This window comes from Suncus etruscus, chromosome 2 (genome assembly GCF_024139225.1).
Source record: "Suncus etruscus isolate mSunEtr1 chromosome 2, mSunEtr1.pri.cur, whole genome shotgun sequence".
NCBI classification, from domain to species: Eukaryota; Metazoa; Chordata; class Mammalia; order Eulipotyphla; family Soricidae; genus Suncus; species Suncus etruscus.
This window is the reverse complement of record NC_064849.1, coordinates 57,294,064-57,306,160: the sequence shown is the minus strand read 5'-3', so window position 1 is coordinate 57,306,160 and position 12,097 is coordinate 57,294,064. Positions and strand designations below refer to the sequence as shown.

General features: G+C 38.2%; 1 protein-coding gene across 1 annotated transcript; it reads right to left on the bottom strand.

Annotated features, from left to right (window-relative positions):
* Nucleotides 1-275: 275 nt before the first annotated feature.
* Nucleotides 276-6,870, bottom strand: DTD2 (D-aminoacyl-tRNA deacylase 2). The gene is made up of 3 exons (XM_049766874.1): nt 6,722-6,870; nt 4,417-4,486; nt 276-1,136 (listed from the first exon to the last, which is right to left on the bottom strand). The coding sequence occupies exons 1-3, from the start codon at nt 6,830-6,832 to the stop codon at nt 811-813; spliced, it is 507 nt and encodes a 168-aa protein (XP_049622831.1). The 5' UTR covers nt 6,833-6,870; the 3' UTR covers nt 276-810.
* Between the last annotated feature and the right edge of the window lie 5,227 nt (nt 6,871-12,097).

Genomic DNA, 12,097 nt, shown 5'->3' with positions numbered 1-12,097 from the left:
TAAGATCTAGCCCAGGACTTCACACATGTACAGCAAGACCTCTACTACTGAGTCTCAGTCTCAGTCCCAGCCCTTGCCCTTCTTTACTCTAAAGGTACTTTTATTAGTATCTGAGGCTTAATATATTTATTTTTCTACAGTTCTTCACTGAAATACTTAGTTTTTCTGAGAACACATTCACAGTGAGCAGAAAGTGACTGGAAAGGATTTTCAGATCTTGTATGGCTGGGGAATGGAGAAATGAGACAATGTATGCTTGCTTTGAATGGGGGAGGCCTGGGCTGGAGCAATGGTATTGCATGGTCCCTGAGCAATGAGCTGGTGAAGGGGGACAGCCCCTGAACATCACTGTCTGTGATCCCCAAACAAAACATAAAAAATTTCAGTGGAATATAGGCACAAGTAGGATGAAAGGTGATTGAGAACCAGTTTTAGTGACTCTACAAGACTATTATATAACAATGATTGCACAGTAATGGATATGACTCAGGATTTTTATCTGAAAATATAGCAGATTTGTAGATGAAAGAAGCAGGGTAAGAAAATCTGATTATTTGATAACTCTATACCAGAAATTAAACACAGGAACTTTAAAAAGCCTTTTTTTTTGAGGGGGTGGCACTCACTCCCAGTTCTGTGCTGGGGTGTGTGTGGGTGTGGTGGGGAGGTGACCATTTCCTGAACTGTTCATGGAACTCGAAGGATTGTTGGGGATCAACGTGGGCTTCCTGCATACCAAGCATATGTTCAGAACTGTTGAGCTAGTTCTTCAATCCCAACTTTCATTTCTCCAAAGAAACTTTTTCATTTTTAAAACTCAATTAAGTGTGTGTATGGTCCATTGGTATCCAGTTTTAACACTTGCCTGTTCCCATAAGTACCATGTTCTACCACAACCCCTGCTTCAACACACTTGCTGTTAGCAGCGACCTCTTTCTCACACAGAGTCACAAACTGGGAATAGAGTTCTAACCCTTCTTCTTTTCCACAGTTAGCGTGATACTGCATACTTCTTCCTTTCACTCTTCCCCCCAGGGTGGCTTGAGGGATGATAAGAATGTCTCCAGGAAGGTCCAAGATAGAGATGTGCTTGCCATTCTCTGTCTCGCTTAATTTCACATTTAACAGTGTTTTAACTGGGTGAGGGGAGGAAAAAGAGGAAAACATTCTGAGTGAAAGATGAAGAAAATCAATAATCTTTAAGTCACAAAATCTCACATTTTAAAGATGATTAATATCAGCTTATACGTATTATCTAAATTTGCTCTTTAGAGTTCAAAAATTGCCTTAAAGGAGTATAGAGACTGGATAGGGGTTGTGGTCCTTGCCTGACATATGGCAGACCCTGAGTACCAAGGTAAGAACTGTTGGGGGTGGCCCAAACACACACCCATAAAAAATGAAGACAAAAAGTTTTTAACCCCAAAAGTTAAAAATCTCTCAGAATGATTACAGCCTAAAGAAGTAAACAAAAAGTACAGTTACTGATATCATTATCATATAAATATGATAAAATATGGCATTATTTTAATGGAATTTCTAAAATTAAACTTTTTGTTTGCTTGTTTGGGGACCATACCTGGTGATGGTCAGGAGCTACTCCTGGCTTTGCACGCAAGAGATTACTCCTGGTGATGCTTGGGGAAACATATGGGATACACATGAGAACATACTGGATCAATAAAAATGGTCAAATTTTAAATTCTAGGAAATGGTTATTTCTATGTAGCAACAATCTAAACTTAGAAAACTTTTACATTTTAACATTAATTTCTGAGCAATAAAACAAAAAAATGCTTGATATAAGTAGCATTAGGTTCTCTTTGTCTCTATAAGAGTCTAACTGGTTTATAAGAAATAGTGCTGGAGTTTGAAGAGACTGAAGTGTATGTAAGGTACTTGCACCACAAATGTACCCCTGAACACTGCCAGAAGTGATCCCTGAGTATGGAGCCAAGAGGTAACTGAGTATTGCTGGCAATATTATTGCTCATAAATAAAAAATAAACAAAAAATTAGTCATTAAAAAACTATCAAAGAGGGGCTGGAGCAATAGTACAGAGAGTCGGGCACTTGTCTTGCACATGGCCAACTTGGTTTTGATCCCTGACATCACCTATGGTCTTCAAGCACCACTGGGAGAAATTCCAGAGTGCAGAGCCAGGAGTAACCATTAAACATTGCTGGGCATTCCCCTCTCCCTCATCCCCCAAAGGAATAAGTATAGATGCACTACTCTAGAAATCAGAGAATTAACCTGATGAAAACAGGTCAATTACATGCAAGGCAAGTGTGCTAGCTGCTATACTATCACTCAAGACCCATTTCATTTTGTTCTTTTTTTTGGTTTTTGGGCCACACCTGGTGACGCTCAGGGGTTACTCCTGGCTATGCGCTCAGAAGTCGCTCCTGGCTTGGGGGACCATATGGGACGCCGGGGGATCGAACCGCGGTCCGTCCTAGGCTAGCGCAGGTAAGGCAGGCACCTTACCTTTAGCGCCACCGCCCGGCCCCTTCATTTTGTTAAGCTCTTCAAAGGTCTCTACTACTCTCTAGATTCAGATTTCAACATCATAGAAATTGACTTTCCATCTAGTACTCATCTATTGTAGACTATTTTTCGTCCTCTGACAAAGTTATCAAATACGTTTGATGTCTCAGTATAAAATTGTATAAGTTGTTCCTCATATGTTATCTTATTAGTTTCTACAATGTGAAGCTCTTCTATTTTGTTTTGTTTTGGGAATGCACTGAGTAATGTCCAGGTGTACACCTGACTCTATACTCAAGAGTCACTCCTGGTACTTCTTAGGGGGGTGGTCATAAGTAGTAATAGATTCAAAACAAAGTTAGCTGTGTGCAAGACAAATGCCTTAACCCTGTCCTATTTCTCTGCCTCCCTTTTCCATTTTTCTTCTGATTAACACTTATAGTTTATTTGTATCATTTATATTTCTTATTAATCCAAATAATGGATACTTTCCTTTACTGAGAATATAATCTGTTCTCTATCTGACATTTAACTACATATTTCAGGGTGTTTTTAAAAGTATGATCATTTCAAATATTATTGAAAGTATTGCTTGGTTTAGTGTATGTGAGCCAAAGTACAGCTCACAAAAATGTGCCAGGCTATGAACTATTTAGGATGCTGCAAAGTTTCTGGAAAATCAATGACTATTTGGAGATGATGCTTCCCCTGAGCCTGTCTGCCAGGAGTAATTTCTGAGCAAAGAGCCAGGAGTAATCCCTGAGCACCATAGGGTGGGTGAGGCCCCAAAACATATATATATATATATATATATATGCCTGAAACTTCTTTGTCTCTGGATGTATGATGATGACACTCAGAATTAGAATATCCATGCATTAACACATTTTCTACAAACAAGTACATAATTGACATTTCAGTTCTTGCATGTGAAAGAGGTAAGACTGAACTGAATAGAGCCGATGGGTCTCCACTTGTACCCATGGTGTCACCTATATGTTCCTGGTTAGTTACTCTAACCAGAATAAAGGGAACTATATTAAATGTAGCACCTGTTTATCCCTACATGTCCAAGAAACTTCTAACAAGTTTCTGTGTCCTTGATTGAATCTCAGTGTGTTTTCCAGATAGGTGTATATATGCACTGTCCTAATTACACCTGTAAGTCATCAGAAATGCTGAAGAAACTTATCAATTTTATTTATTTGGTTTTTGGGCCACATCTAGTAGTGCTCAGGGCTTACTCTTGGCTCTGCACCCAAGAATCACTCCTAGCAGTTACTAGGAATGACACAGTTCAAGTTACTTTATGGGGGATGCTGGGTATTGAACCCAGGTGGGCCTGGCTACAAGCAAAACAATCAATCACCTTACACCCTACTTTTTCTTCAGCCCCTATACTTGCTAACTTTACACCTTGGAATAGGCAAATAGTTAAAGCAAACAAAAGTACAGAGGAACAAATAACTTCTGAAATTTACACTTTTAGAAAAATTGCTAACTTAAAATTTCTAACAGAAAAATTAAGGATGACACTTGCTAACTTTAAACCTTAAAATAGGCAAATAGCTAAAGCAAGCAACAGTACACAGAGAGATACTTGTAACATTTTTTTTGGGGGGGGGGCACATCAGGTGACTCTCAGGGGTTATTCCTGGCTATGAGCTCAGAAATCGCTCCTGGCTTGGGGAACCATATGGGACGCGGGGGATCGAACTGTGGTCTGGCTAGGCTAGCACGTGCAAGCAGACATCTTTCTGCTTGTGCCACCACTCCGACCCCAGATACTTATAACTTTTGAAAGTTACATTCTTAGAATAATACATTTACAAACTAGCACAATTTTAAATTGTGCGTTTTGCCCATTTTTGTCAGTTATTGCTCTTCATTCCAAATCTAACAAAGAAATGGTGGCAAACACATACCCATCTTGGAAAGAAGTTCTTTATCAGCTCCTTTGAAGAAGCACACGTAGATCACTAATCCTCTCTGAATCTATGAAAATCACGACAGTAACTCAGGTTAGCAAGACACTTCTAGGGGCTCAGAGAGCTAGTTCAGCAGGCATGATAACTTGCATCTTAAAGGAAACCTTTGTCTTTAGCTTAAGATTTTTCTCTAGATGAAAAAGTAGCTCAAGTCAAACTTATGATATTATGGGACAAACAAAAATGACTGACCTCCTGGGCCAGAGCAATAGCACAGGGGATAGGGCATTTGCTTTGCATCTGACCAACCTGGGCTTGATCCCTGGCATTCCATATGGTCCCCTATGACAACCAGGAGAAATTCTTCAGTGCAGTCAGAAGAAACCCTTGAGCAGTGCTTTGTGGTCCATAAAAAAAAAGACACTTCTATACAAAGAGTTAAGTAAGCATGATGTTGCAAACAGAGATGAACAGCAAAGAAAAAGAAATATGCTAGTTTTGTTGCTGTTTTGAGGGGACCACACTCAATGGTACTTTGGACTTCCTCCTAGGCTCTGTTTACAAGAAAAGCTTCCACTGGGGTATTTATTAAATTTAGTCTTATTAGAGGTATTTTTTGTTTGTTTGTTTGTTTTGATTTTGGGCCTCACCTGGCGGCACCGGGTTACTCCAGCCTGTGCTCAGGAATCACTTCTGGCAGGCTCAGAGATTGAACCTTGGTTGGCTTCATGCAAGGATGCAAGGCAAACTCCCTACCCGCTGTGATATCACTCCAGCCCCATATTAGATTAATATTTTAAAGTCAACAAAAATAAGAAATGGGGATTTTTTTTGGTGTGTAATTTTTTGTTTTGTTTTTGTTTTTGTTTTGGGTCACACCCGGCGGTGCTCAGGGGTTACTCCTGGCTGTCTGCTCAGAAATAGCTCCTGGCAGGCACGGGGGACCATATGGGACACCGGGATTCGAACCAACCACCTTTGGTCCTGGATTGGCTGCTTGCAAGGCAAACGCCGCTGTGCTATCTCTCCGGGCCCTGGTGTGTAATATTTTAGGAATTAAATCCAAGGCCTCATAATGCTATAACTACTGAGTTATAGCTGCATGCAATTTTGTTTAAGGTGAGAAAAAAATACAGGAGTGTTTAAAATTTTATATTATTTTCAAATTGGTAGTGAGTAAAAGACTCTGATTTAAAAACATATATATATATATATATATATATATATATGTTAGATCAAGAGTGAAACTCCGTGGAACATAAGTGAATGAAATTCTCTCACAATTAAGGTTTGACTACCTCCAAAAGTCTTATTATCAACTAATTTTTCCTCCAACTTCTCCAAAAATAGGTCACGGCTTAAAGAATATTATTCCCCTCCCTAATACTCCATCAAGCATATACATACATATGTATACTCTCTCTCTCTCTCTCTCTCTCTCTCTCTCTCTCTCTCTCTACATATACATACACATACACATACACACAGAAAAGAATCATGTGTGCATTATTTTAAATCCTTTGGAGAAAATGTGTTTGATAACCCTGCAAAAGTGAATTTTTTTTTCTAGTTAGAAAGTTTATTTTATTTTTTTTTTTTAAATTATTTTATTTCTTTTACTTTTTTTTTTTTTTTTTTTTTGTGGTTTTTGGGTCACACCCGGCAGTGCTCAGGGGTTACTCCTGGCTCCATGCTCAGAAATTGCTCCTGGCAGGCACAGGGGACCATATGGGACGCTGGGATTTGAACCGATGACCTCTTGCATGAAAGGCAAACGCTTTACCTCCATGCTATCTCTCCAGCCCGAAAGTTTATTTTTTTAAAGTGTCTATTAATTCTCACTTCTTGGCCTAAGTAAGACCTAGCTGCAGACCATAGGATCACTCGAAGAAATTCAAAGCAGAGATCTAAACGGACTTTAAACGCTGGCAACAAATTCTAACCTTCAATTTGGTTATCAAGACTAGAACAACAATGCTGTGTGAAAGGGGTGGCAAAGCTTTTGCTTTTTGGAAGCAAGATGTCTGAAAGTGGGAGTTTCAGTGGGCTGCGAGAGGCGTGTCAAGTCCCCCAGGATCCTCCTAAATCAGTCTTAGAGACAGTATTTTGAGTGGAAAGTCCAAGAGAGAGACCCTGGATGCCAGTCGGAAGAGTCCAGAGCAGTTAGGCCGACCGCGGGAAGTCCCAGCCCCGCCAACAGCATCAACTCCACTTGGAGGCCGGCTGAGCCTCTATACCGCGGGGACGATCACCAACCGCCCCGGGACCTAGAGGATAACGGGGGCTACAAGGCCAACGTTACCTCCACCCAGTGGGCCGCGGTGTTTTCCTCGGCCGGGCGTACTTGCAGCCGGGCGTGCAGACACTGCTGCAGAAGCGCCCGGGCCTGAGGGTTGGGGCCATTCTCAGCCATGACTGAGACCAGCGCAGTTGTCCAGGGCTGAAACCGACCAGGGGTCGGGGCGCCGCGTCGCGCAGGGACACGTTGGGACGGGCCGTGGCCCCGCCCTCAAGTGGGTGGTACTTCCGGAGTGCTCTCTGGGTTCCCGGATGTAATCTCTACAGAAGGGTGGAAGTGCTTCACTGGAAGGTGGTCCCTGTTTGTTTTGAAACGTTTGGGAAAAGGCTCAGTCATTGAAATGGATCGATGAACCCAGGAAACTTTGTTGTTCAGACGTACAGAAAATTTAGATCTATATAAGTTGATTTTATTATGTCTCTTAGGAAGATGAGGGATATATTAAAATGTTTAATAAAATAAATTTAAATAAATTTAAAATGTTTAATAAAAGATGATTAATTAAAAAGACTTAATTGGGTCACACAGCAAGAGAATTGGTCCTCAAAGCTAACCATCTTTCAAGAATTTTCTTATCTCAATAAATCAGCACTGCCTCTAGTATCTATCAGGAATGCTATAAATCAATTCTGATTTGGAGTTGGTAAAGGTTTTTGATATGCTGGGCCTCCAATGCAGTTGGAGACGAATGTTTTCGAAAAATTCTGATCTCTTTAGAAAAGTTCTGCTAAAAATTCTTATCGAAGTCAAAGGAGATAGCTCAAGTAAGAGAATGCCTTAGCATTAGGACATCTAAATTCAACCCCTTTACACTTCAGAAAAAAAAAATTCAAAATACTTATCCAAGAAAATGTCCGAGTGTATCTAATTTTTTAATTGCTAGCACAAGCGTGAAATGACATATTCTGGTGCTGTTTCCTGTAAGTGCATACTGTATAGCATGAAAATAAAATGAAACAAGTGCTTGAATTTCAATCCCATAGAATGTATTCTTGAACATGCATCAAATTAGCATTATTTTTTTAGGACTTTGGAGGGCTTGGAAAGGAATAATAGTCTTACCCTGATTGCATTACCCAGGTCATTGATTTCGGCTTAGTTGGCACAATATGCCTATACATTCGAGCCTGTTGTTTTTAGAAGATGACATCATTGACAGTGTTGCTATCCATACAAAGTAGTGTGAGTGAAGAAAATGTATGCATAATCAACTTCTTTTCTATACTAAACTAAAGCAGCCTGTTTGCTGATTATCTTCATTTTTTTTTGTGAAAAAATAAAAAGCAGTATCTCACATTATCTCTGATTGTACATTTGTTGATGTTTGTCTCCAAAGCACAGACAAGCTGCATTGCTTAAATGTCTGCATCCTTATGTCATTATAACCTTTCTGTCTTTTTTTTTTCCTCTTTCCTCATCAAACTTAAGTTTTATGGGACTAGGAGGAACTTTAGCATAAAGGCTCTTAGACTTGAACAAGAATTAGAAAGGACTTTGATGTCTATTTGTATATGGGTACAGGATGTAGGGAACTCTTTTGGAAAATAGGGCATACAGTTCCCACAGATCTTAAGAAAACTGTGAAACTTTTGTTTTCTTTTGGTGAATTCTAGTTGGTAATGGTTAGCTTTTCAAAAACCACCAATTACTTTAAAGCTCTCTATTGAACAAGTTCAGAACGTTCTCCTTAAGTTGTGGTTCACTTCTTCTACCTTCAGAGGGCGATAGAGAGTAGGAACCAAAATGATGATTTTGTGTCCTGGTCCTTCTTTTATGTGTTTTATTTACTGAACATTTTAGTCTCCACAAAAATTTTACAACGATAAGAGGACACGGTTTTAAACGGTAAATAAATCACTAAGAGTAAAGAAAATAAAATTTTGTCAGTAAGTTGTAATGGGAGAAATAAAAAAACAGGTTACAACAATTTTTGACTAGGATATGACTGAGTTGAATACACTTTACAGTAAAGTGTTCACAGACAAATAACTTTAATTTTTGTTGTAAAACAATTATTATATGTAATGTTGAGATGAAGAAGATCGTGCAGTGTGCTTCAAGTTGAAAAAAAAAAGGCAATGTGTAGCACTTAGTTGGCTTCAGAGAAAAATGATGCTTGGAACAAAAGAGTTTTGTTTTATGAGTATTTTGATTTGTGAGTTTGTCCTGGGCAGGAACAATTTCTAAAATGCGACTTTGCTAAAAGGGAAACAGAAGGATACTGAATACATTCTTGGTCCTCTGGGATGGTAAAATAATAGAATTAGGGTTATTTTAAGTTGCTTAGTTCAAGTTGCTGCTCACATTTTACAATTCAAATATATTTCACACTTATAAGAAAAAAGTTTGAGTACCACTTCTAACATCTCTAACAGTTGGTACAAAGCTTCCTGATTTTAAGAAGGAAAGAAAAGAAATGGGAACTTCATTTTCTTTCCTAGTTCTTGTAATTACAGGACTTTTCCTAGAATTTAGTTCCAAAATTTGTGTTCCATGAGAGAATGTGTAAAAGGCCTCCTGGCACTACACATAAGTATGAAGACATAAAATGAACACAATGTAGGGGATGTGCTAATTAATAGAAGACAATTAGAAAACAGAATGTTTCATTTTAGAGAAACTGGAAGAAATCTAGCACTCTTGTTTCAAAGCTAAGAGATCCAAATGCTTCCAGAGCAGATCAGGTTCTGAGAAATTAGTTCATGCTAACTTGCTCATGGAATTAGATTAGAACTCATTTCTTTATTAATAATAATGAGTATTGCTATGATTATCAGGATCAAATATTTGGCACGATCAAACTTTTCTCCCTGGAATATTCTACTATTCAGAATTCCCTTGATCAATTGATGGAGAGATTATTTTTTTCCAGGGTATCTGCAACTGAAGTGCATAGGGTCTATATGAATTGCGAATTTCTAGATACTTGCCTTATACTTTCAGACTGTGAAGAAAGAAAGAAAGAAAACACCTGAAATAAAAAAATTTTTAAATTCAAATGCTCCAAACTACACCTAAATACTTTTTGTTTGCTCTTAAATAGGCTTTAAAAAGACTGTAGGTATGAGTGGAAATCTATTTGAAATCACACTATATGGAAATAAAAGCTACAATAGAATAATTATTTTGAAGGTCATATATTGAAAATTATTATAGTAAAAAAACATAAATATTTTATCACACTGGCAGTATCAATTGGGTCTTCCCAGCAATGAATTAAAACACTGAAATAAATAGGACAGTTGGAGAAATTTTATGTACAAATTTGACTTTGAACAAAGATCTAGGTATAGAGGAACTACGTAGTAGTATAAGCAAACCAAGCCAAGGCAAAGTAAAGTTAACATATCCTCTTCGCTTGAGAGGGAGAGAGAATTCATAGGTGGAGACTTTCACAGATGCTTTAAGAAAAGGAGTTATAAAAAGTAAGAAAGAAAAAAGGTTGATGTGTCAACCTCAAGGTGATCTTTCAGAAGAAAATTTAGGGATGTAAATATATACCCATAATCCATCTTCTACCACTAATGTTGAGCTCTCTTTTGGCAAAACCCAACCATAGCCAGAAAGCATTGGGGCATATTGGTATTTTAGCCTCTGGAGGTAGAGCGGCTAGCTCAAAATTTTGGTGCAGTTGTCTTGGATATAGGAGACCCTACATCAAGCCTTGGCAACAAATGACCCTTCAAGATCAGTCAGGTCTAGCCAAGCCTATGATACTTGGCACATTAACTGAAGAGGTCTCAAAGGCCACAATGGGGACTCAATCTGTCATTGTTTTGTTAAAAGATGACAGTTGACACATAAGAGATAGCTTCAGTTAATATTTATAATAAAAATTCTTAATTTATGCAAAGATATCAGAGGTAAAGCTTGACTTAATCACAGTATAAAATGAATAAACTTCTTTGACACTGCCCCAACCCCACTATAAACATGTAGACTTTTCCCCAGCTGTTAGGGCTATGACAAGACAGCAGAGAAGGATGGTAGCTGGGGATTTCTATTCATGATAAGTACTGCCCCTACGTTTTTGTTTTGTTTTGTTTTCTTTTTTTTCTGTAGGCAAGTAAGAACATGGAATCAGACTGTGATATGAATAAAGAATATGCCATTTTTATGGTCTTTGGGTGTTATAGCTTAGTAGAGTTTATCCTGACTTCATCAGAAAATAAATAATAGAGATTTAAATCATGAATTATTCATATACAACTAGATCTTCAATTGCATTTGCTTGAGATAGAAAAGAAAGAGCAGTATCATCCGTGTCAGCTCTCTGATTGTTTGCTCCTTTTGGCAAGTGAAGTGAAAGAAATATTACAGATCCTGAGCATGTTTGAGCGAGTACATTACAAAGATCATACTAATAGGAAAAATCCTGAATACAAAATAAATAACTACATTCACATATTTATTTAGTTACTTATAAACATTTATCAGACACTGAGCTAGGTATTTGAAGTGCATATATATTTACATATAGCTATGGAACAAAAATACTGTTCTTATTTTCAGAGAGCTCAGAACTTAAGAAAAATAAAAGCAATGGAAAAGTGGGGGTGTGGCAAGTGGTAAAGCATAAATTGTGCATGTGTGAGGCCCTGGGTTTAATATCTGGAACCTTATGCCCTTCCATAGTTCCAGAGTGTTCCCCACAAGAATTAAAATGATAAGATCAAGAAAAAAGATGCTGGTGGGTGGGTGCGGTGGGCGGGGTGGGATGGGGTGGCTGGGGGATTAATTAAAAAAAAAGAAATATAATTGGGGAGCTGAAGAAATATCTTTAGCCCTCTTTCTCCTAACATGGAGACAGAATTTGAAAGAGGAACCATCTGGAAAGCCTAAACTGAACCAAAGTAGAGGGATTGGCTGAGTAAAGATAAAACTGTGGTCCAGACAACTTTTTCATAAACTCAATAATCTGGACCTTTTCAAATCTATGCCATACTTTTGTTAGTCAACAATGACTGTCTCTTTAGAATAAGTCTTTGCCTCCATTTTTCTTTTATAATACATCCTATCTTTGTACAGAATGCACCCCTGCAGCAGTATCTCCAAAACCCATGCCATGGTTTGAATCTCTGACCTCCTTGGTTTCTTTCTCTAAGGCTGAGCAATCAAAAAGTCTAATATTCTAAGTACAGTGTCTTTAGCTCTACTCTGTTGGGGTGTGAAGCTGATTAAAGTAATTTCCATTAACTTCTGAATGAAATGTAACCTTCTTAAAAGGTTTATTTGCATTTTAATTGTAGTCTCTTAACACAAATTAGTCTCTAACTGGTAGAATGTAAGTTTTCTTTTGTGGGTAGAGAAAGGTGGGCAAGTTATTCCTCTGAGTTTACAAAGTGAAGTTGTCTCTAACTAGGTTCTAACTTCTCTGTC

Coding starts and splice junctions, on each gene's coding strand:
- DTD2 (XM_049766874.1), bottom strand. CDS start 6,832: ATGGCTGAGAATGGCCCCAACCCTCAGGCCCGGGCGCTTCTGCAGCAG. Junction 4,487..6,721: donor CCGCGGCCCACTGGGTGGAG/GTAACGTTGGCC, acceptor TGATTTTCATAG/ATTCAGAGAGGATTAGTGAT. Junction 1,137..4,416: donor AGAACTTCTTTCCAAGATGG/GTATGTGTTTGC, acceptor CCCCTCACCCAG/TTAAAACACTGTTAAATGTG.